We start from the raw sequence: 25,444 nt of genomic DNA on the forward strand, positions 1-25,444 counted from the left end.
ATTTCAGGGCTCCTTTTCTAGAGTGCAATGTCACTCCAATAGTATTTGACCTGCCCCACTGTGCTCCCCAGATCTTCTCAATGCTCCCCGGCACAACCACTACTGGAAGAGCTGTGGACGAGGAAGCAGGCTGGGTACTGGAGAGGAAGGAGTGTGTGACATGGTCCAGATGCACTTCTTTCCATAGGCGTGCCTGTGGACACTGGAGCTATTATTTTGCCTATGTTATAGACACTATGAGAAATGACGGTCAGAACGTGTAATCAGCTTCCGTTCTAGGACACTATCATCTTGAACCCAAATTAAAATAAATGATCTACCAGCATCCAGACTTAAACATTTTCTCCACTGAAGCCTTGCTTAAAATTCTTCAGGATTTCCTCACTACTTTATTATTTTGTGAGATCGAGTCTCAGTCTGTTGCCCAGGCTGGAGTGCAGTGGCACAATCTAGGCTCACTGCAGCCCCTAACTCCTAGGATCAAGTAATCCTCCTTCCTCAGCCTGCTAAGTAACTGGGACTACAGGCACGTGCAACCACCTGGTGGCTAATTTTTTATTTTTACAGAGATGGGGTCTGGCTATGTTGCCTGGGCTGATCTCTAACTCCTGGCCTCAAGTGATCTTCCTGCCCTAGCCTCGCAAAGTGCTGAGATTGCAGGCGCGAGCCACTATGCCTGGCCCTCACTAGTTTTCAAGTTTAAAAAGTCTAGGTCAGGCGCAGTGGCTCACGCCTGTAATCCCAGCACTCTGGGATGCCAACGCGGGTGGATCACGAGGTCAGAAGATCGAGACCATCCTGGCTAACATGGTGAAACCCCATCTCTACTAAAAATACAAAAAACTAGCTGGGTGTGGTGGCGGGCGCCTGTAGTCCCAGATACTCAGGAGGCTGAGGCAGGAGAATTGCTTGAGCCCGGGAGGCAGAGGTTGCCGTGAGCCAAGATCATGCCACTGCACTCCAGTCTGGGCGACAGAGCAAGACCCTGTCTTAAGAAAAAACTTGTCAAGCTGATTTGGTTTGGCTGTGTCCTCACCCAAATCTCATCTTGAATTTCAGCTCCCATAATTCCCATGTGTTGTAGGAGGGACCCCACGGTAGATAATTGAATCATGGGGGCGGTTTCCCCATACCGTTCATGTGACAGTGAATACATCTCACAAGATCTAATGATTTAATAAGGTGTTTCCCCTTTCGCTTGGCTCTCATGCTCTCTTGCCTGCCACCATGTAAGATATGACTTGCTCCTTGTTGCCTTCTACCATGATTGAAAGACCTCCCCAGCCACGTGGAATTGTGAGTCCATTAAACCTCTTTTTCTTAATAAATTACACAGTCTTGGGTGTGTCTTTATCAGCAGCGTGAAAATGGACTAATATACAGGCTAATCTCAACATTCATATGGAAATGCAATAGACCTAGAATAGCCCAAGTATTCTTGAAAAGGAACAAATTTGGAGGCCTCATACATCCTGATTCCAACACTTACTACAAAACTACAGTAATCAAGATAGTGTGGTATTGGCATACATTTACATCATGGTCAACTGATTTTTCTTTTTCTTTTTCTTTTTTTTTTGAAATGGAGTCTCACTCTGTCACCCAGGCTGGAATGCAGTGGCACCATCTCAGCTCACTGCAACCTCCGCCTCCCAGGTTCAAGCAATTCTCTGCCTCAGCCTCCTGAGTAGCTGGGATTACAGGTGCCCACCACTACGCCTGGCTAATTTTTTGTATTTTTAGTAAAGACGGAGTTTCACCATCTTGGCCAGGCTGGTCTTCACCTCCTGACCTCATGATCCACCAGCCTCAGCCTCCCAAAATGCTGGGATTACAGGCGTGAGCCATCGTGCCCGGCCTGGTCAACTGATTTTCAACATGGATGCCAAGACAATTCAATGAGGAAAGAATAGTGTCTTCAACAAATGCTGTTGGGACAACCTGAAATTCACCCACAAAAGAATGAAAATGGACCCCTACCTCACATCATACTCAAAATAGATCATAGACGTACTCATAAGAGCTCCAAGAATAAAACTTGCAGGGGCAAGTTTTCTAATTTTCTTTTTTTTTTTTTTTTTTTTGAGCCAGAGTCTCGCTCTGTCCCCCAAGCTGGAGTGCACTGGTGTGATCTCAGCTCATTGGCTCACAGCAACCTCTGCCTCCCGGGTTCACGCCACTCTCCTGCCTCAGCCTCCCGAGTAGCTGGGACTACAGGCACCCGCCACCATGCCCAGCTAATTTTTTGTGTTTTTTTTAGTAGAGACGGGGTTTCCCTGTGTTAGCCAGGATGATCTCGATCTCCTGACCTCATGATCCACCTGCCTCGGCCTCCCAAAGTGCTGGGATTACAGGTGTGAGCCACGGGGCCTGGCCCAAGTTTTCTAATTTTCTACAGAAGAAAGTAAATCTTCATTATCATGTGTTATGCAATGGTTTCTTAACTATAACATCAAAAGCACAAGCAAAAAAACTAAAAATGGAGAATTGAATTTTATCCAAATCAGACACTTGTACTTCAAAGGATACCATCAAGTAAGTGAAAGACAGCCCACAGAATGGGAGAAAATATTTGCAAATCACATAGAACTTAACTTATATCCATAATATATAAAGAACTCTTACAACTTAACAATAAAGTCAACTCAAGGCTGGGTGCAGTGGCTCAGGCCTGTAATCCCAGCACTTTGGGAGGCCAAGGCGGGCAGATCATGAAGTCAAGAGATTGAGACCATCCTGGCCAACATGGTGAAACCCTGTCTCTACCAAAAATACCAAAATTAACTGGGCGTGGTGGTGCACGCCTATAGTCCCAGCTAGAGGGGAGGCTGAGGCAGGAGAATCACTTGAACCCAGGAGGTGGAGGCTGCAGTGAGCCAAGATCATGCCACTGCACTCCAGCCTGGCGACAGAGCGAGACTCCGTCTCAAAAAAAAGAAAGGCAACTCAATTTAAAAATAGGCAAAAGGGTCAGGTGCAGTGGCTCACACCTGTAATTCTCACACTTCGGGAGGCTGAGAAGGGAGGACTGCTTAATTCCAGGAGTTTGAGACCAGCCTGGGCAACATAATGAGACCTTGTCCTCTACCAAAAATTTAAAAAATTAGCCAGGTGTGGTGGTGTGAGCCTGTGGTCCTAGCTACTTGGGAGGCTAAAGTGGGAGGATCACCTGGGCCTGGGAGCTTGAGGCTGCAGTGAGCTATGATCACACCACTGCACTCCAGCCCAGGTAACAGAGTAAGACCCTGCCTCAAATTAAAAAAATGAAAAGGAAAAATATTTGAGTAGGCATTTCTCCAGAGTAGTTATACAAATGGCCCATAAGCACCTGAAAAGATGTTTAACATTACTAGTCATTAAGTGTTGGGAAAAAGGCTCATGGGGTGCCTGCATAAACTGGCCATAAAAATATGGGACAATAAGTTGTGGAAAGCCACAAGAGGACTCTGAGGAGGAAAGTCTTCTGATCACCATTATGTTCCCATGCTCTGAGCACAACCTGCTCTCTTATCTATAAACACTGTGCTCAAGAAGAAAGACGCTCCTCTGAAGCATTGGAATGTGGCTAGATATGCAGGCTCCTAGTTAAGCCCACTCCCACCAGCTAACTAAAGATATGCTGTTTGAGCACAAAGGAGATTCACTTAAACCGCCACTGCTACACATTACGTGTATGACGTACTGCCTCCCTTTCACAGTTTTGCCCTGAACATCTGCTTCTTAGATCTAAGTGATTATACTCAATAAATAGTGTAGAGACCAGAACTCTGGGCCTTTTGCAGCCTCCATTTTGCAACTGGCCCCCTGGCTCCCACCTTTATGAACTCTTAACCTGTCTCTTCTCATTCCTTTGTCGCCACCGGACTTCAGGTACCCTACGGATGGTGTTGAGGCTGGTCCCCTACATTCTGGTGCCCAACATGAGGCCCGAAAGAATCCAGTGAAGGCACGCTCAAGCGTGTGAAATGGAGGACCGACAGACAAAGGACTCCCAAGGACGAAAAAGTTTTAAGCTCTGCAGGTGAGCGGGGCACTTGGAGAAAGCTAGGGACACAAATGGGACAAACTGAAAGTAAGTACGCCATGTATTTGAGCTTGCTATGGCAGCTCTTGAAGCGTAGTGGTGTAAAAGTTGATACGAAAAATCTTATGGATTTGTTTTATGCTGTGGAACAATTTTGCCCTTGGTTCCCAGAACAGAGAACTTTGGAATTGAAAGATTGGGAAAGAATTGGAAAGGACCTTAAAAGAGCACAAAGAAAGGGAAAGGAAATTCCTTTGCCTGTTTGGTCAGTTTGGTCATTGGTGCGTACAGCACTGGAGCCTTTTCAGATCGATGATGAGGCTGAGTCAGAGGAGGAGAGAGAGGAGTTTAATGATCAGGACTCTGAACCACCCCTACCAAGTACTAATAAAAAGGGAGAGTCCAGAGTGTTGCAGGAAGTCAGGGACCCCAAACAGAGGGACCGGCTGAAGCCATGGCAGAAGAACATAAATTGTGAAGATTTCATGGACATTTGTTAGTTCCCTAAATTAATACTTTTATAATTTCTTACACCTGTCTTTACTGTAATCTCTGAACATAAATTGTGAAGATTTCATGGACATTTATCACTTCCCCAATCAATACTCTTATAATTTCCTATGCCTGTCTTTACTTTAATCTCTTAATCCCATCATCTTCATAAGCTGGGGATGTATATCACCTGAGGACCCTGTGATGATTGCATTACCTGCACAAATTGTTTGTAAAGCATTTGTGTTTGAATAATATGAAATCTGGGCACCTTGAAAAGAACAGGATAACAATGATTTTCGGGGAACAAGGGAGATAACCATAAAGTCTGACTGCCTGTGGGGCCAGGCAGAACAGAGTCATATTTCTCTTCTTTCAGAAAGCGAATAGGAGAAATATCGCTGAATTCTTTTCTCAGCAAGGAATAACCCTGGGAAAACGAATGCATTCCCAGGGAGACATCTGTAAAATCGCCGCTCTGGGAGTGTCTGTCTTATGCAGTTGTAGATAAGGGATGAAATATGCCCTGGTCTCCTGCAGCACCCTCAGGCTTGCTAGGATTAGGAAATTCCAGCCTAGCGAATTCTAGTCAGATCGGTTGTCTGCTCTCGAACCCTGTTTCCTGTTAAGATGTTTATCAATATCAATGTCCAATGTGCCCAGTGGGACATGGACCTTCATCAGTAATTCTAGTTTCGCCCTGGCCTTGTGATCTCGCTCTGCCTCTCTGCCTTTGTGATATTTTACTGCCTCTGAAGCATGTGATCTCTGTGACCCACTCCCTATTCGTACACCCCTCCCGTTTTGAAATCCATAATAAAAACTTGCTGGTTTTGCGTCTCAGGGGCATCATGGAACCTGCTGAAATGTGATGTCACCCCCGGAGACCCAGCTGTAGAATTTCTCTTTTGCACTCTTTCTCTTTATTTCTCAGACTGGCACACTTACGGAAAATAGAACCTATGTTGAAATATTGGGGGCTGGTTCCCCCGATACCGGAGGTGATTTCTACCAATCCCCCCGGTCTCCCTAAACCTACACAGAAAATTGTTCAGCCCGCAGCTTCTTCAGAGAAATGTCCGGAATGGCCACCTCCTCCTCAGCCGAGTGAGTGCAGGGGGAGGGAGCCTGAAACTCAGCTTGCCGCACCCATTACTGCCCAACCTGCAGTTCACTATGGTGAAGAAGCAATTCAGGCTCGCCCTGCAGCATCCTGTCTGGGTCGAACAGTGGCCGCTCCCTCAGAAAAACTTGGGGGCGTTCCATGAAATAGTTAAAAAACTACTAGAAAAAGGATATATTTCACCCACTTTCTCTCCTTGGAATTCCCCAGTATTTGTAATTTAAAAAAAAGTACGGTAGATGGTGCATGCTGACCAACTTGCAAGAGGTCAACACTGTAATGCAACCAATGGGAGCTTTACAACCAGGGCTCCCATCCCCCACCATGCTCCCTAAAGACTGGCTGCTTGTTATTATAGATTTAAAAGACTGCTTCTTTACAATTCCTTTGGCAGAGACAGATTTTGAAAAATTTGCCTTTACTATCCCTGCCATTAATAACAAAGAACCTGCAGCCAGATATCATTGGAAGGTTTTACCCCAAGGTATGTTAAACAGTTCCACAGTTTGTCAAACTTTTGTAGGCAAAGCTATCCAGCTTGTTAGAGATCAATTTCCAGATTGTTACATCATTCATTATATGGATGACATACTATGTGCAACAAAAAATAGAGACCAACTTATTCAATGTTATTCATCTTTGCAAAAGGCAATTACAAATGCTGGATTGCTTATAACACCTGACAAAATTCAAACAACTCTTCCTTTTCAATATTTGGGGATACAAGTACAAGATAGAGCCATTAAGCCTCAAAAGGTTCAAATCAGAAAAGATTCTTTAAATACCTTAAATGATTTTCAAAAATTGTTAGGAGACATTAATTGGATTCAGCCCACCTTAGGAATTTCTACTTATGCTATGTCTAATATTTTCTAAATATTGAGGGGAGATTGCAACTTACACCATAAAAGAGAATTAACACCCAAGGCCATGAATGAGTTAAGAGTAATTGAAAAAAAAAAAAATTCAGCAAGCCCAGGTTAGTAGGATTGACTCAGTCTTGCCTTTTCAATTCATTGTGTTCCCTACTTCACACTCCTCAATGAGGGTTATTGTTCAAAATAATGATTTGGTTGAATGGTCTTTTTTGCCATATAATACCATGAAAACACTTACAGTCTATGTAGATCAGATCACAATTTTAATTGGACAGGCTCATACGCAAATTGTTAAACTTTATGGCACTGAGCCCAATAAGATTATAGTTCCAATAAATAAAAGTCACATTAAGCAGGCATTTATTAACTCAGTTACATGGCAAGTTAATTTAGCAGAATTTATTGAATGTATTGATAATCATCATCCTAAAAATAAAATTTTCCAGTTCTTAAAATTAACTACATAGGTTCTTCCGAAAATTACTCGTGATGCCCCTTTGGAAGGAGGCATGATTGTTTTTACTGATGGCTCCAGTACTGGGAAAGTGGCATATGTGGGACCTTGTGGTAAAGTTATCCACACTAACTCTTCCTCAGTCCAAAGAGCTAAATTACAGGCAATGATTGCAGTATTAGAAGATTTTAATCAGCCAGTTAATACTGTTTCAGATTCAGCTTATGTTGTATAAGCTACTCAGCATACTGAAACTGCCTTAATTAAATATATTATTGATAAACAGCTTTATCAATTGTTCAACTCTTTACAAACAGCTGTGTGTGCTCGGGATTTTCCTTTCTATATAACTCATATCCGAGCACATACCAATCTTCCAGGACCCTTGACTGAGGCTAATGAGCAAGCTGACTTGTTGGTTTCCCCCATACTTACTGATGCCCAGACTTTCCACTCATTAACACACCTTAATGTAACAGGACTTACAAACAACTATCAAATTATGTGGAAACAGGCCAAGGACATTGTACAACATCGTCCTCAGTGCCAGGTACTGCAACTACTGTATCAAGGATCTGGTGTTAACCCTTGAGGGTTGGCACCTAACATGATCTGGCAAATGGACGTCACCCACATTCCTGCATTTGGCAAACTTTCTTATGTCCATGTGACCATAGATACATATTCTCATTTATATGGTCTACTTGCCAAACCAGCCAGACTACAACACATATAAAAAGACACTTGCTTTCCTGTTTTACTGTCATGGGAATTCCACAAAAATTAAAAACAGACAACAGACCAGGCTACTGTAGTAGATCTTTCCAAACATTTTTAAAACAACAGAGCATTGAACACAGTACGGTTATCCCCTATAATTCTCAAAGGCAAGCGATTGTTGAGCGAGCCAATTGAACCTTAAAAATGCAATTACATAAAAAGAAAATAGGGGGAAATAGGGAATATTCCACCCCTCATATGCAGTTACAATTGGCTCTTGTTACCTTAAATTTTTTGAACATCTTCCGCAATCAGGTTACTATAGCAGCTGAAGAGCATTTAACAGGACAGAAGGTAAATGTTCATGAAGGAAAACCTGTGTGGTGGAAGGACTTTAAAACAAAGACCTGGGAAAAAGAGAGTTATAACATGGGGAAGAGGGTTTGTTTGTATTTCCCCAGAAGAAAACCAGCTTCCAGTTTGGGTACCTACAAGACATCTTAAATTCTACCATGAGCAAATTTCCAAAGAAGAGAAAAGGATTTTGGAACCAAGATCTCCACCCCCAGCACGCCTGATGGCTCGAATGAACATTTCAGCGGACCAGATGAAGACCAACAAAACCCATCAAGCGAGCCCACCAACTTGGGGACAGATCAAGAGGCTGACCCACCTTGCAGAAGAAAACCTGAAAACACAACAAAAACCACTAACCTCGAGTAACCTGATGGTAGCTATGATTGCGGTAATTACCATGGTGGTAAGTCTCCCTGTGGCTACAGCAGACCAAAATTATACCTATTGGGCATACGTCCCATTTCCATCTTTAATTAGGCCTGTCACATGGTTGGAACCCCCGGTTGAGGCTTATGTTAATAATAGTGTTTGGATTCCTGAGCCTACAGATACTCAAGGGCCCTCTCACCCAGAGGAGGAAGGAATGTTAATAAATGTGTCCATGGGTTATCAGTTCCCCTCCTCTTTGCATAGGGCCAGCTGTCGGTTGCCTAAAAGGCTACGGACAACATTGGCTAGTTAAAATTTCAGGTCATAATCAAAGACCGGTATCCTATCATTTATTTTCTGGATGGAGCCCGGATCATTCACAGAGTTCAGTTCAACTGTAACAGTTTAAGCCCAGAAAAGAGAGGTGTCAACAACCTCAACAACAGTCAAAGGATTTAGAAATATTGATTTGAAAGGATTGTATCTCTTTTTTTTTCTTTCTTTTTTTTTTTGAGAGGGAGTTTTGCTCTTGTTGCACAGGCTGGAGTGCAATGGCGCAATCTCAGCTCACTGCAACCTCCGCCCCCCAAGTTCAAGGGATTCTCCTGCCTCAGCCTCCCAAGTAGCTGCGATTACAGGCATGTGCCACCACACCCTGCTAATTTTGTATTTTTAGTAGAGAGGGGGTTTCTCCATGTTGGCCAGACTGGTCTTGAACTCCCGACCTCAGGTGATCTGCCGGCCTCGGCCTCCCAAAGTGCTGGGATTACAAGCGTGAGCCACCACTCCCAGCCACGATTGCATCTCTGATCACGCTGTGGTACTTCAAAATAATTCCTATGGAATTGTCACTGATTGGTCCCCTAAGGGGACCTTTGCAGTTAATTGTACCAATCAGAATGATAGATACAAGACAGGACTAAAACAGGAACTATACTATCAAAGAGATGACACTATTTACACTGAAAAACATGCCCAGTTTCCCATAATTTCAACCAATTTTGGTATAGCCGGCCCACATCCAAAAATGATTAATCCAATAATAGGCCCTGAACATCCCAAATTATGGAAGGTAATGATGGCCCAATCTCATATTCAGGTTTGGGAAGAAAAATATTATCTTGAGGGAAAACGTGAGAGACTTCAATTTGTGTATCAGTTTTCTTCCAACCGAATGGCACCCATTCAGAGCTGTGTCAAGCCTCCTTTTATGTTGATGGTCGGAAATATTGATATTCGACCTAATTCTCAAACTATTACTTGTCAAAACTGTTACCTTTTCACCTGTATTGATTCCACGTTTTTGGTGTGAAAACATCTGTGTTGCTGGTGAGGGCTAGAGGAGTTTAGATACCGGTTTCCCTCAATAGACCTTGGAAAGCCTCTTCTTCCATTCATATCCTCACAGAAATGTTAAAGGGAGTGTTTACCAGAACAAAAAGATTTATTTTTACCCTTATAGCAGTCATTATGGGCCTTATTGCAGTCACAGCTACTGTTGTGGCTGCTGGAATTGCTTTACACTCCTCTGTTCAAACTGCAGAATATGTAAATAATTGGCAAAATAATTCCTCAAAATTGTGGAATTATCAGACCCGGATAGACCAACAATTGGCAAATCAAATAAATGATCTTAGACAGACTGTTATTTGGATGAGAGATCGTATAATAAGCTTAGAGCATCGATTGCAAATGCAATGTGATTGGAATACTTCTGATTTCTGCATAACTCCCCATTCATACAATGCTACTGAACATCACTGTAAAAAAGTTAGACATCATCTGGAAGAAAGGGATGGAAATTTTACACTGAATATAGCCAAATTAAAGGAACAGGTTTTTAAAGCATCTCAGGCTCATTTAACTCTCCTGCCTGGGACTGACATTCTCACTGGAGCTGCTGATGGACTTTCAAACATAAATCCTCTCAAGTGGATTAAGACCGTTGGAGAATCAACTATCGCAAATTTTGCTTTAATGTGTATCTGTTTATGCTGTTTGCTTTTAGTCTGCAGATGCGGAAGATGCCTCTGGAGAGAGACCAGACACCAGGAACAAGTCTTAATAGCAATGGTGGTTTTAAAAAAGAAAAAAGGGGGGCATGTTGGGAAAAAGGCTTACAGGGTGCCTGCATAAACTGGCCATAAAAACATGGGACAGTAAGTTGTGGAAAGCCACAAGAGGACTCTGAGGAGGAAAGCCTTCTTATCACCATTATGTTCCCATGCTCTGAGCACAACCTGCTCTCTTATCTATAAACACTGTGCTCAAGAAGAAAGACGCTCCTCTGAAGCATTGGAATGTGGCTAGATATGCAGGCTCCTAGTTAAGCCCACTCCCACCAGCTAACTAAAGATACGTTGTTTAAGCACAAAGGAGATTCACTTAAACCGCCACTGCTACAGATTATGTGTATGACGTACTGCTTCCCTTTGACTGTTTCGCCCTGAACATCTGCTTCTTAGATCTAAGTGACTGTACTCAATAAACAGTGTGGAGATCAGAACTCTGGGCCTTTTGCAGCCTCCATTTTGCAACTGGCCCCCTGGCTCCCACCTTTATGAACACTTAACCTGTCTCTTCTCATTCCTTTGTCGCCACCGGACTTCGGATACCCTACGGGTGGTGCTGAGACTGGTCCCCCAAAATTAAGAAAATGCAAATAAAAACCACAATGAGATACACTTCACACCCACTAGAATGATGAAATTCAAAAGAACTGATAATAACATGTGTTGGATAGAATCTGGAAAAACTAGGATTCTTATATGTTGCTGTTAGGATTTTTTAAGCAGTGAGGCCACTTTGGAAAAGTTTGGCAGTTCCTCAAAAGGTAAAACATGGAGTTACCATATGAACCTGCAATTCCACTCTCAGGTATAAAAGAGAAATAAAAACAAGTGTATGCAAAAGTTGTACACAAATGTTCGTAGCAGTATTATGCAAAAGAGCCAAAAAGTGGAAATACCTCACATGTCCATCAATTGATGAATAAACATAACGTGGTATAGCCATATAATGGAATATTATTTGGCAATACAAAACAAAGTTCTGATGCATTACACAACTGGATGAACCTTCAAAACAAAGTAAAAGAAGACAGTTGCATATAGTATGATTTCAATTACATGAAATGTCCATAATTTGCTTATTAATTACATAAACTGATTTAGTGGTTGCGAGAGGCAATGGGAGGGAGGAATGGAAAGCAACTTACTGATAAGATTCTTTTGGGGGTGATAAAAAATGTTCTAAAGTTCGATAGTGGAGGCTGGGCATGGTGGCTCACGCCTGTAATCCCAGCACTTTGGGAGGCCGAGGCAGGTGGATCATGAGGTCAGGAGATCGAGACCAGCCTGGCTAACACGGTGAAACCCCATCTCTACTAAAAATACAAAAAATTAGCTGGACGTGGTGGCGGGTGCCTGTAGTCCCAGCTACTCAGGAGGCTGAGGTAGGAGAATGGCGCGAACCCGGGAGGCGGAGCTTGCAGTGAGCCGAGATCGCGCCACTGCACTCCAGCCTGGGTGACAGAGCGAGACTCCGTCTCAAAAGAAAAAATAAAATAAATAAATTAGCTGGATGTGGTGGCACGTGCCTGTAGTCCTAGTTGCTCAGATGGCTGAGGTGGGAGGATCCCTTGAGCCAAGGAGCTTGAGGTTGCAGTGAGCCAGGACTGCACTACTGCCTTCCAGCCTTGGCGACATAGATCCTATCTCAAAGCAAACAAACAAAAAAAAGTGTAAATTTACAGAAGAGTTGCAAAGGTAGTACAAAGTGCTTTCTTACAATTTTCATTAGACTTTCCTTAATGTTACATACATATGACCATGGTACAATTTTCAAAATTAAGAAATTAAAGCTGGTACAATACTATTTAAAAATTGCAGACTTTATTTGCATTTCCTCAGCTTTTCTGCTAATGTCTTCTTTCTTTTTTTGAGACAGGGTCTCGCTCTGTCACCTAGGCTGCAGTGTGATGGCGTGATCTCGGCTAACTTTGCAACCTCTTCCTCAATCCTCCTGCTTCAGCCTCCCAAGTAGCTCAGACTACAAGCGTGTGCCACACCTGTCTAATTTTTGTGTCTTTTTGTAGAGATGGGGTTTCACCGTGTTGCCTAAGCTGGTCTCGAACTCCTAGGCTCAAGCAATGCGCCCTCCTCCGCCTCCCAAAGTGCTGAGATTACAGGTGTGAGCCACTGCGCCCAGCCTAATGTCTTCTTTCTGTTACAGGATCCAGTAGAAGATTCCACATCTGGAGATCTTTTCCTTTCTTTATATCTATCACCGACATTACCTACTCTTTAAAAATTTTGTAAAAGGCATAAATTTGAAAAATATATCCTCATTAATCTAATTCAAGTCATTGATACAACTATTTAACAAGACGCCCGGCCTGCTTTGTTTTATTAACGACTTGGAGGGACAGAACACTACCCATTACACCCACAAACGTTATCGACATCAACAGAACTGTAAATGACAACACGGCAATACTCTGCACCTTCCCTATGCCTAGGAGCTAATTCCACTTTACATATATTATTATTTCGTGTGTGTGTGTGTGTGTGTGTGTGTGTGTGTGTGTGTGTGTGACGGAGTCACGCTTTGTCGCCAGGCTGGAGTGCAGTGGCGCGATCTCGGCTCACTGCAACTTCCGCCGCCCGGGTTCAAGCAATTCTCCTGCCTCAGCCTCCCGAGTAGCTGGGGCTACAGGCGCCCGCCACCACGGCCGGCTAATATTTGTATTTTTAGTAGAGACGGGGTTTCACCATGTTGGCCAGGATTGTCTCGATCTCTTCACCTTGTGATCCACGTGCCTCGGCCTCCCAAAGTGCTGGGATTACAGGCGTGAGCCACGGCGCCCAGCCCTATCTTATTATTTCACACACCAACCCTGGAGGCATGTTTGGAGTTGCCTAATTTTTATGTACACTTTTTGATAAGGAACTAACAAAAATAACTTGCTGAAGACAAGGGAAACTGAGTCCAGAACTGAATGAGAAGCACATGGTTTCTTCATCCTCCATCACCAGGCTGTCTAACGAGGCTGAAGTACCATCCATGAGTAAGTGCGTCAAGGGCAAACAAACATCATCGCATATGGACAGTGGTGTGAAATTCGAGAAATCCGAGGAGGGTTAACAACAACAAAAAGCACACCACCACGCCGATCTTCCTCGGGTCCCAGGTTGGCAACTCAACGCCCGGGAGGAATCCCCCCCGGAGGCGCGCCGGTCTACCGGCCTCACTCCCTACCTCCTGGAGGTCCGGAGTCCCGCTCCTTTCCCTCAGCGATACAACCCCCGTGCCGGTCCATTCCCTCACCGTGAGTCGAGGACTAGTTCTCCAGACTAGGCGACCGACACACACTGCCTGGGGCCGGCTCCAAAGCGCCCGTCCTGAGACTGCAAAAAAGGGTCGGGTCATCCGGCAGGAAACGACTCAACGCGCAGCCGCCGCGGCCTCCAACCACCGGCCGGCAGAGGGGCGCTAGGCCGCCCTCGATCCTCTCGCCGCGGTCCCATGGAGGAGGAGGCGAGCCGCAGCGCCGCGGCGACGAACCCAGGGAGGTAGGTTGTCATGGGACTCGGCCCGCCACCCTGGCAATTCCAGTCAAACGACAAGCCAGACTCGCTTTGCCGGTCCCTTCCTCTCCTGCCCCTGCAGCCGCCAGGAATGGAACAGTCCCGCGGTGGGGACTGTGGGAGGCGCACGCGTGAGGAGTGTAGGGTGGGGGGGCTGGCGGCGGCTGCTTTGGCGGCGGTTGGTGGCCGTGCGGGCGGGGAAGGAGGGGGAGGAGAGAAGAGGAGGTGGAGAAGGCTTGGACTCGCGCCGCTGAAGGTACGCGTGAGGGCCTGCGTTGGAGCCGGCTTGACAGGGTCTGAGGGGGAGTGGGGAACTGGGCGAGGAGGTTCCCGTGGGTGAGCGCGTACGGGCTGGCTGGCTCGCGGGACGGCCGAAGGTGGTGGTTGGTGGGAGCAGCCAGCGACGAGCCCGTAGACACTCGTACGCGTGCGGGCTGACGTGCGCGCTACATGGCCCGAGTCGGGCGAAGCAGGGGACCGTGGGGAAGAACGCGAGGAGGGAGGAGTGGGAGGTTGGGGGGGTCGCTAGGCGCCCTTAGCTCCCTCCCTCTGGAGGAGCTGCCGCGGCCACTCTGCTGCCGCCGCTGCCGCCGCCATTTTGGGTTCGCTTTGCGAGGGGAGACGATCCCAGTGTTGGTTGCGGGATCCGCCTCCTCTCAGTTTGCCCCCTTTAGCCCTCCACCTTTCCCTTTTCCTGTCTCGCATTTCCGCCAGTCAGCTTACCCGCTGGCCGCCTCCTGACAAGCAGGAGGGATCCGCGGTGGACCCAGGGAAGCGGAGGAGCCTGGCGGCCACCCCCTCTTCCCCACTTCCCTGCACTCTCATCGCTCTCGGCCTCGGCCTCGGCCTCCGACACGGTGAGTAGAACGATTTGGGCCGGCATTCGGGCCGAAGCACTCTCTCAGCGATTGAATCCTGGGCTTTCTGGGAGCCACTGTCATCTCCCGGACCTGGACCTCTAGGAGAGCAGTGGTGAAGATGGGGGAGGGGAGAGCAGGGAGGGGGATCCTGAGCCTACCGGGAAGTCCCGCCAGGCGGGGTGAAGGGGTGTCCCTGACAGGCAGACTCCCGGAGGGGGCTGGTAAGTAAGCGAGTGGAGGCGGAGTCGGCTGTGCCCCTGACAGGTTAGTTTGTGTTTGTAGGCATGATCGGAGCCTCCCCCATAGTCCAGTTTGTGTGTGTTTAATTAAGGGATAAGAGGGGTCGAGGACACGATCTTGAGAGGGGATTTTACCTGTGTGACAAGGTCTGTGGTGTCCCTGCCGCGTTGAACGGTATGTGGGAACGACAGGATGATCTCAGTGTTGTAAGTTTAATAAATGTCACTGGTTAGTTTGTACATGGAAAGAGATGTTTTTGGTTTAGAAGACAGATGGTCTGTTGGTGTGTAGCGGCTGTGTTGGTGTGTGTATGTGAGGATGGCAAGTGTTTCCGGAAGAGTTTGCCTTTATTTGTGTAAGTGTAATGGAGTTCCCCTTATAAGTTAGCTTATTTCTTGAATAAATGTTGGGAGGTTCCTTGCAGGTTGATATGTGTGTGTATTTTAGGGATTGGGAGCCCCTAGTTACTTGTTGGGAAAGAGCGGCAATGGTAGTGTTCTGTACAGCATGTGTCTGTGAGGTCAGGGAGGGGAGAAACTTAGCGTAGCCAGTTGTGGTCTTAAGAATAGTTTGTGCCTTTGGTTAGAGTGAGTTGTGTAAATGTGAAGGGCCAAAATATGTTTAACAGAATCATTGCTACAAAGCTGTAAAGAATGGGTGGCCTTATTTGTTGTCGCGGGTTTATAGTAATAGTTTACAATACAATAAGAAAGCTCTTTCAGTTTCTTTGTGATACTGAATCTCTGTGAAAATGGTAGGATGCTTTCTTCCATTTTACAAAATAGGAAATTTAGGCATAAGGAGAGAACTTCTCCAAGGCCACATGTTAAATTGGTGACAAAGTTGGAACTGTAACTCCCATATTTTCACTACTACTGCAGCAGTATATTCAGCATACCATGGTGCCTCAGGAAGTCTTTGTCGGCAAATCTGAGTATGCTGGAAAGATAGGAGCACATAAGACTGGTTGGATTGTATTTGGTGGAGACCGGTTGTGTCAGATATGTATGTGGAACGTAGCTGTCCTTGCCGAGTCTGACCTGTATGAAATGCATATCCATGACTGTATTATTTTGGATTTATGGAGGAAGCAGAGCATTTCTGACACTTAAGGTTGTATGCGTGAGGGAGAAGGCTTTCACAGCTTAACTTGTACCAGAGCAGCTGCATGGGTGCTGACAGCTTAACTTGAAATCTGTGGGAGGAAGGATCCTTTTTCACTCATTCAACAAATATAACCATTCAATGAATGGTCCATGCCTTGAGGTGAGGATCATCAAGGTGTCTCTGTAAATAGCCTGTATGCAATCTGAGGGGAGTTGTTTTGACGGTGGTAGGTATTAAGTTGAGGGAGGCAGTGTGGAATTAAAACCAGAGAACTGTTTTTGGGTTCTGGTAATTGTTAATATATGTGCCTGTGGATGTTGGAACTTCTTGGCTGGGCTGAAGGAATCCTTTGAAAGACTGATTTCGGCAGGGCGCGGTGGCTCACACCTGTAATCCCAGCACTTTGGGAGGCTGAGGTGGGCAGATCACGAGGTCAGGAGATCGAATCACGAGGTCAGGAGATCGAGACTATCCTGGCTAACAGGATGAAACCCCGTCTCTACTAAGAATACAAAAAAATTAGCTGGGCGTGGTGGCGGGCGCCTGTAGTCCCAGCTACTCGGGGAGGCTGAGGCAGGAGAATGGCGTGAACCCGGGAGGCAGAGCTTGCAGTGAGCTGAGATTGCGCCACTGCATTCCAGCCTGGGCGACAGAGGGAGACTCCATCTCCAAAAAAAAAAAAAAAAAAAAGACTGATTTCATGTAGTAAGGATCCCCTCTATGAACTCTCTATGAATATGAGGTAAGAATGCATGAACTAAGCCAACTTAGCTGTATTCTTCTGGAAAATGGGATGTTTCTTGATAGGCTAGATTAGTGGTTCTTAAAAGTTTTTTGGGGTCACTTATCCTTCAGAGAATCGGATGAAAGACACTGGGCCCTCAAGTTAGAAGATGAGCATAAGCGCAATCACATGATTTATATATATGATTTTAGGAACTTAAACTGTAATGAAATAGAGCCAATTTATATTTAGATCTCATTTGAAAACCTTTCATTTTCATTGTTCGAGTGTGTGGATGTTAGTATGAGTTTAAGGTGAAGGAGTCTATGTTAGTATTTGAACATGTTGACAGGATCCATGTTTTTAATTTATTATTTTTATCGTCTGCAAACTTATTTCTGAAGTATTAGTAAATGACTCTGTATTTGGTAAAAAGGGAAGCTAATGTCGCACAAGTATCTATGGCTTTGTTCTTTGTCAGTATCTTTTTGTTCTCAAACTCTGAGAAGTGTCTTTTTTTTCAGTTTTGGATTGGGCCTGAGGTGATTTGAAGCTCCTGTCTTGGAGTTTAACTTAGTTATAACAAACACTGAGTTAATCCTATGCAGGAGACACAAAGATAATTAATATATGGTCTCTGTGCTTGAAGAGACGCTAATTTTCTGTGGTTGAAGAGATGTTGTGAATTGTGTGATGGTGGCAGCTCTCAAAAGGACAAGGAAGAGGGAAACATATTCCTAGAAGCTGAAATTTTATTACCCAATTGCAAAGACTTTTTGTCACTACTTATTCTTAGGAATAACCATAAAGTGTTTATTTTATTCTGTATGGAACTTTGTACTTAAAAAAAATATGTTTTGTATCATCTGGTGTTTTTGTATAAAGGAACTGTTGGTTTGAAAAGAAGGTAAACATCATTTATATTCCTTACCTTGTTTTGGGATATATCTCTACAGTGAGTTTATGTAAAAAGGTCTTAATGTCATTTTTGGGTATACATACATGTAGAAAGCCCTCCTGATATAAAATCCAGTAGCTATTTGACAGACTACCCATTAATTTAGTACTGGAACTTAAAAATAATTACTGTACTTTTAAAAGAACAAGAAATTGGTCAGGTGGGGTGGCTCACGCCTGTAATCCTAGCACTTTGGGAGGACGAGGCGGACGGATTGTCAGAGCTCAGAAGATCGAGACCAGCCTGGGCAACACGGTGAAACCCCGTCTCTACTAAAATACAAAAAATTAGCTGCTTGTGTTGGAGTGCACCTGTAGTCCCAGCTACTCGGGAAGCTGAGGCACGAGAATTGCTTGAACCAAGAATTGCTTGAACTGGGAGGGGGAAGTTGCAGTGAGCTGAAATCATGCCACTGCACTCCAGCCTCGGCATCAGAGCAACACTCTGTCTCACAAAAAAAAAAAAAAAAAAAGCAAGAAATTTAAAAAGGTGTTTTAATAGGACAGATTATAGGATTCAGTGAGATAATGGAGAAGTTTTAGGAAAAATTGTCTGATAGTCCTTTCTTTCTATTGACGTGGCCCCTGTATAAGAATGCTATGTAAATTTGTGAAAAGTTTAATATTTTCTCTAATTTTTAACGGGTAGTAGGTTCATGGTGTTATTTTTCTCAAAACGTACATGTGATATGTGTGTGTAGTGTGCATATATGTGCATGTATGTCTATACAATTTCTTTATTTTTTTAATTGAGATTAGGTCTCGCTATGGTTTTTTGTTTTTTTTTTGTTTTTGTTTTTGAGAGAGAGTTTCGCTCTTGTCGCCCAGGCTGGAGTACAATGGCACAATCTTGCCTCACTGCAACCTCTGCCTCCCAGGTTCAAGTGATTCTCTTTCCTCAGCTTCCCAAATAGCTGGGATTACAGGCGCGTGCCAACACGCCCTGCTGATTTTTGTATTTTTAGTTGAGACAGGGTTTCCCCACGTTGGCCAGGCTGGTCACGAACTCCTAACCTCAAGTTCTCCAGCCGTCTCGGCCTTCCAAAGTGCTGGGATTATAGGAGTGAGCCACTGCACCCGGCCCAGGTCTTGCTATGTAGATCAGTCTGGTCTCGAACTCCTGGCCTCAAGCCATCCTCCTGTCTTGGCCTCCCAATTTGCTGGGATTACAGATGTGAGCCAGCATGCCCAGCTCTTTTTACCTGCTTACCAAATCCAAGATTTTCTCCAAAATGAACTGGAATAGCCTTCTTACTGTGTTAATTTTGCCTTGGTGGGGAAGCCTAAGTCTTGGAACTAAATTGGGGTGGTTATGACAGTTCTCTTTTTAAAGCTGATCAGTATTTCAGTATTTCACTTGTTGTTGTTGTTGTTGTTTTTTGTTTTGTTTTTTTTCAGACGGAGTCTTGCTCTGTAGCCCAGTTTGGAATGCAGTGGCAGGATTTCGACTCACTGTAGCCTCTGCTACCCGGATTCAAGTGATTCTCCTGCCTCAGTCTCCTGAGCAGCTGGGTTTACAGGCACGCACCACTACACCTGGCTAATTTTTGTATTGTTAGTAGAGACAGGGTTTCACCATGTTAGCCAGTAGCCAGGCTGTTCTCGTACTCCTGACCTCAAGTGATCCACCTGCCTCAGCCTCCCAAAGTGCTGGGATTACAGGTGTGAGCCACCACGCCTAGCCAAACCCATCTCTTTCATTAAACCACCTCATTTTGATTCAGAAACAAGACTGCCATGTATGTATTTAATGCTTATTATGTGCCAAGCACTATTCCAGGTACTAAGATACAGTGATGGACAAAACAAGATCCCTTCTCCTCTATCTCAGGACTTATTAATTTGGGCATTTTCATTTTCCAATATAGGATCTTTCAGTACTGGTATAGGATTCCTGAAGGAATTCCTGAAATATAATTATTTTTCTGCTAGAGCAAATCAATTTTGTTTTTTTTTGTTTTTGTTTTTTTTTGAGATGGAGTTTCGCTCTTGTCGCCCAGGCTGGAGTGCAGTGGCGCAATCTCGGCTCACTGCAACCTCCGACTCCCGGGTTCAAGCGATTCTCCTGCCTCAGCCTCCCAAGTAGCTGGGATTACAGGCATTAGCCACCACGCTAGGCTAATTTTTGTATTTTTAGTAGAGACGGGGTTTCACCAGGTTGGCCAGGCTGGTCTCGAACTCCTGACCTCAGGTGATCCTCCAGGCTCAGCCTCCCAAAGTGCTAGGATTACAGGCAGGAGCCACCACGCCCAGAAGAGCAAAATTCTTCTGTTGACAAAAATTTCTTTCCTCTGAGGAAGAGACACTGTGTGCCTGTGTTTTATCCAGGAATTCCACTGGATAGTTTGTCCTTTGGGATGTCAGTGGATTAAATCCTCCATTAAGAATCAAAGTACTTGGCTGGGTGCAGTGGCTCATGCCTGTAATCCCTGCACTTTGGGAGGCTGAGGCGGGTGGATCACCTGAGGTCAGGAGTTGGAGACCAACCTGGCCAACATGATGAAACCCCATCTCTACTAAAAATACAAAAAATTATCCAGGTGTTGTGGCAGGTGCCTGTAATCCCAGCTACTCTCGAAGAAACAGAAACAAAAACTCTGACATGTAGAGTATGTAGATGTAGAGAAAAAAGTAAAATGATTGTTGAAAAAAATGTCTATTTTTTATCTTCTAAATAGCTTTGTGTGTCAGAGATCAGAACACTCATTTTACATGATATCAAGAACCAGAATGCTAGATAGCTAGAATGGTCGTTAACTTCCTAGATATCCACTGTAGAGGAACACATAAGGTAAAACAAATGAATAAAAATTTTAAAAAAATGAGATAGCCAAAGATTTGAAGCTCTTTACCCATTAACATGATAATCATTTCGACTTTGAATATTTGTAGAACAAGAGTCAGAACTCAGAACAAAGATCTCTGAGGAAATAAAAAAAAATCAAGCTGCCTCCTAATTTCTCATTTAGTCTGTCATTGGGTGTTGTCAAACTGTCAAACTATATTTAGAGATTCTGGTTTTCATCTGGAGACTTAGTGAGTTGTGTAATATCTTGAATACACATATAAGATCTTGCCAGGTGGGGTGGCTCATGTCTGTAATCCCAGCACTTTGGGAGGATGAGGTGGGAGGATCGCTGGAGCCCAGGAGTTCAAGACCAGCCTGGGCAACATAGCAAGTCCCTGGCTCTATTTAAAAAAAAAAAAAAAATCCTTAATGTAGAACTTCAAATTTATCCTTACGTGTTACATCCAGTTGATTTGAGAAAATATGATTCTGAATTTTCCATCAATTGGATTGGCAGTCCCTTTCAGCTTTACAGCTTTACATCATCTACAGATTTGTTAAGTATGTTCTCTTGGTCTTCTAATTCACTGATGGAGTTTTTGAATAGGTCGGGTCCAAAGATAGAGTCCTATGAAACACTGTTGGAAACTTGTCTCTGTCTGTCTCTTTTTTTTTTTGGAGACAGTGTCTTGCTCTGTCGTTCAGGCTGGAATGCAGTGGGACGGTCTCAGCTCACTACAACCTCTGCTTCTTGGACTCAAAGAGATTCTCTCACCTCAGCCTCTGAAGTATATGGGACTATAGGCATGCGCGACCAAGCCCAGATAAATTTTTTTCTAGAGATATGTTGACATTTTGCCCAGGTTGGGAGACTTGTCTCTTGATTCCATTCAGTATTGTGTGGGTTTGGATAGGCCATCTAATTATAAAATCATTGGGCTGGTCATGGTGGCTCATGCCTGTAATCCCAGCACTTTGGGAGGCCGAGGTGGGCGGATCACCTGAGGTCAGGAGTTTGAGACCAGCCTGACCAACATGGAGAAACCCCATCTCTACTAAAAACACAAAATTAGCTGGGCGTGGTGGTGCATGCCTATAATCCCAGCTACTTGGGAGGCTGAGGCAAGAGAATAGCTTGAACCTGGGAGGCGGAGGTTGCAGTGAGCCAAAATCGTGTCATCGCACTCCAGCCTGGGCAACAAGAGTGAAACTCCGTCTCAAAAAAAAAAAAAAAAATCATCTAGCTCGCATTTTCTCCTTGTCTTCTTCCTATTAGAATTTAAGTTCAATGAGATTAGAACTCTCTCTCTCTCTCTCATTCTCTCATATATCCCAAGCATCTAAAACAGGGATTGAAACATAGTAAGTACTCAATAAATGTTTTTGAATAAATGAATGAAGGATAGCTGGGCGTGGTGGCTCATGCCTGTAACCCCAGCACTTTGGGAAGCCAAGGTGGGTGGATCACTGGAGCTCAGGAGTTCAAGACCAGCTTGGGCAACATGGGGAAAACCCATCTCTACAAAATATGGAAGAATTAGCCGGGCATGACAGCACACTCCTGTTGCCCCAGCTACTTGGAGGGCTGAAGTGGGAGGATCGCTTGAGCCTGGGAAGCAGAGATTGCAGTGAGCCGAGATCAAGCCACTGCCCTCCGGCCCGGGTGACAGAGTGAGACCCTGTCTCAGGAATAAGGATAGATATGAAGAATTCGTCAGATGCCTTGTTGAAAACATCATACATTGTCTACATGGAATTCCTCCTTATTGTAAAATGAATCTAATTTATACCAACAACGTTTGGCTTTTTTGCAGAAAAGGAAGCAAATGAGCTGATGGAAGATCTGTTTGAAACTGTGAGTAATGATCCTCAAGTGAGAACATGGGATTGTAAGTTGGTTCTCCAACAAAATGTGTCCTTTGGTCTCTGTGATGCTCCTTCTAGAAGAGGGACTGAACCAATTCTCCTTTTAGTCTACCTGGGAAAGAATATAATGACAAGGGAAATTTGTTAACTGCTAGACTCTTGATTATCCACATGTAGGTTATTCTTACTAAAATTTTCCTTGAAGCTTTTTTTTTTTTTTTTTTTTTTTTTTTTTTGAGGCGAAGTCTTGCTCTGTCACCCAGGCTCTGGAGAATACAGTGGTGAAATCTCAGCTCACAGCAGCCTCGACCTCCAGGGCTCAAAACAATTCTCTCATCTAAGCCTCCTGAGTAGCTGGGACTACAGGCACACACCTACAGGCCCGGCTAATTATTTTATTTTTTTGTAGAGACAGGGTCTTGCCATGTTCTGGAACTCATAGGCTCAAGTAATCTTCCTGCCTCAACCTCCCAAAGTGCTGGAATTATAGGTGTGAGCCAGCACATCTTGCCCCTTGAAAACTTTTGATGGCTTCCCCTACTGTCATTTGGTGTGTCCTTAAAGATTGCCAACTAGTTTTAAAGTATTTTGCACACAAATAATTACCTTTTCCATAAATTTGTCTAAAAAGATATTTCTGTTTAAGAAATTGATCATTTTGAGTTATCCTAGCTCTGTGCTTACTGATACAAGTTGACTGGTTGAGCGACTTCTTTCCTGGCATAATAGTCATTCCAAATGTGGGTTTGTGGGAGTCCTGAAGTGAGAAAGGTTCTGATGTAGGCTCTTTCTGGGTGCCAGCATTATTAAAGTCTTGTTTATAGTTTTCACTTTTCCTTCCCAACACTGGAGCAACATTCAAAAGCCCATTCCCCAGGAAAACCCTCCCTTTCCTTTGCCCACAGTTCCAAGATGAGATGGGATTCTCCAACATGGAAGATGATGGCCCAGAAGAGGAGGAGCGTGTGGCTGAGCCTCAACCTAACTTTAACACCCCTCAAGTTCTACGGTAGGCTAGTTGAAGACCTTGAGATTTGGAATAGAGGAAAAGTTTATTTCTGAAAAGGTTTTCAGAAGTTGCAGTTAACAATTTTTCATCCCCAGCCAGCTTCTGTTACTGATGTAAGGATGCAGAGCCCTATCAGGAGTTAGGTGTCAAGTGAAGTCTCCTTGTTATGGGGCAGTGCAGCTGTAGGCCAAGCTGTATCTGTTTGGGAAGGGAGAAAAAACAGTAGCTGGCATCCATATCCACTTCTCCGGGTGAGTGGTGCTGGAGAGGTATGTAGGACTCAATGTGGCCAGCCACACAAACTACCCCATATTGTAATATCCAGTCTGTCCCTTTTGTTCTTTTTATGTGCCATTAATATCTGCTAAATGTGACTGAAAATTTGTTATTCACCTAGGCATTAGTGGAGCAAACCCTGAAGCACCTGCAGTAAGGAGTCTGAAACATACGTGCTGACCTTTTTGCCTAAAGTTGGCACTTGTGTTACAGCATCCAGAAAGTAGAGGCTTTAATTTTTTCCTCATTTTGTGGTGAATTTGCATCTGCACTTTATTCTGTTGTAGCAGCATATAATCATTAGGTCGATGGCGAAAGGTCAGGATGCAGTTTGTGCCATAAGTGGAACAAAGCAAAGAGAATAGTCCCTGTAATTAGTCCTGTGTTTGAACTTAACAGCACTACTAAGCAGAGAGCTTGGGTTCCATCTGAAAGCTAGACCTTTAGGGATTTTCCAATTTAGTGAAAAAAGATAAGATAGGCCAACCAATGTCTTAAAAACTAGAACTACTAGTCATTCTCCATTACAACAAATATCACAATACAACTACATCAAAAATCTCAAGATTGCTAAGTCAGTATTTGACCCATTATTTTAATTTATAGTTCATAGAACAAAATTCTGGTATAGCAGAATGGAACCATTCATCGTGGGAACGTATAATAGGATCTGATTAATAAACATTTTGGTTTTGCTGATCAACTCTTTATGACTTCTTAAAATTTGGAAAATATAGAACTAATTTAAAATTCCTGTTAGAATCCAGTTACCTTCTGGTATTCGATGGAATATAGTCATATATCATCTCATGGTCATACCCTCTGTGAAATCTATCATTAAACGATTCATCATTGTGTAAACATCGTAGAATGTACTTACATAAACCTAAATGGTTTAGCCTACTGCATACCTATTGCTCCCAGGCTACAAAACCTGTACAGTGTGTTACTGTACTGTACTGAATACTGTAGGCAGTTGTAACACAATGGTAAGTACATATGTATGTAAACATAGAAAAGGTACAGTAATCTTATGGAGCCACCTCTGACTATGTGGTTCGTTATTGACTGAAACATTATGTGGCACATGACTGTACTTGGGCAGCTTCTGCTTCTCTTTCGATTGCAAATACAAACCTGTTTTAATCTTTGACTAAATAAAAATCCCTCTGTAAGTCCATAGAGAGTAAAAACATCTTAAAACACAATAAGGAAGAGAGAGGAGAAAAAGACAGTCAAAACAAAAACTCTGGGGCTTCCCTTATCAATTACCTAAATAATCCTTGTTAAAACTAAGTGCAGGCTATGTTTCCATTTTCTACTTTTTTATGCTTCTTCTCTTCTGTTCCTTCAGTGGTGGTAGGCCGGATGTTCAAATTTTCAGTTCTCAGTAAAGATTGTATAGACAGTCCCACGGTCTTCAAGTTTTTACTCTGTGCTACCCAAACCCACAGTAAATACTATAAAAGAAAACTTATTCAAACGTAATCTTTATCTGCAAAAACTATTGAAAAACGTTACCATTTAACTATTGCTGTAATATAGGGGGTTCCTTGAAATATGATAACCTGCTTGTTATAGCTACTTCAGCAGATCTTATCCTGTTGCATAG

At 43.9% G+C, this 25,444-nt stretch overlaps 2 protein-coding genes across 23 annotated transcripts in view; one reads left to right on the plus strand and one right to left on the minus strand.

Moving 5' to 3' along the window:
* DAP3 (death associated protein 3) overlaps positions 1–13,883 on the minus strand; it is a 47,890-nt gene extending 34,007 nt beyond the window's left edge. For 3 of the 11 annotated variants that reach the window (XM_055100628.2, XM_063604964.1, XM_055100619.2), the window contains exon 1: positions 13,677–13,816. Coding sequence is in view for 2 of the 11 variants with exons in the window: in XM_063604962.1 (XP_063461032.1) it covers positions 13,746–13,847 (102 nt within the window). In the remaining 9 variants the exon portion in view is untranslated. Of the gene's footprint in view, positions 1–13,676 lie in introns of all 11 variants that reach the window. The other 8 variants (XM_063604966.1, XM_063604963.1, XM_008974595.5 and 5 more) reach the window with 4 other exon arrangements.
* Positions 13,874–25,444, plus strand: part of YY1AP1 (YY1 associated protein 1) — a 29,030-nt gene continuing 17,459 nt past the window's right edge. For 2 of the 12 annotated variants that reach the window (XM_008970177.5, XM_034937148.3), the window contains exons 1-4: positions 13,886–13,990; positions 14,720–14,862; positions 22,496–22,536; positions 23,453–23,556. In XM_008970177.5, the coding sequence (XP_008968425.1) occupies positions 13,944–13,990; positions 14,720–14,862; positions 22,496–22,536; positions 23,453–23,556 (335 nt within the window). In that variant the 5' untranslated portion in view covers positions 13,886–13,943. Of the gene's footprint in view, positions 13,991–14,108; positions 14,262–14,543; positions 14,863–19,291; positions 19,414–22,495; positions 22,537–23,452; positions 23,557–25,444 lie in introns of those variants that run through there. The other 10 variants (XM_034937120.3, XM_008970181.5, XM_063604755.1 and 7 more) reach the window with 10 other exon arrangements.

Source organism: Pan paniscus, chromosome 1 (genome assembly GCF_029289425.2).
Source record: "Pan paniscus chromosome 1, NHGRI_mPanPan1-v2.0_pri, whole genome shotgun sequence".
Lineage (NCBI taxonomy): Eukaryota > Metazoa > Chordata > Mammalia > Primates > Hominidae > Pan > Pan paniscus.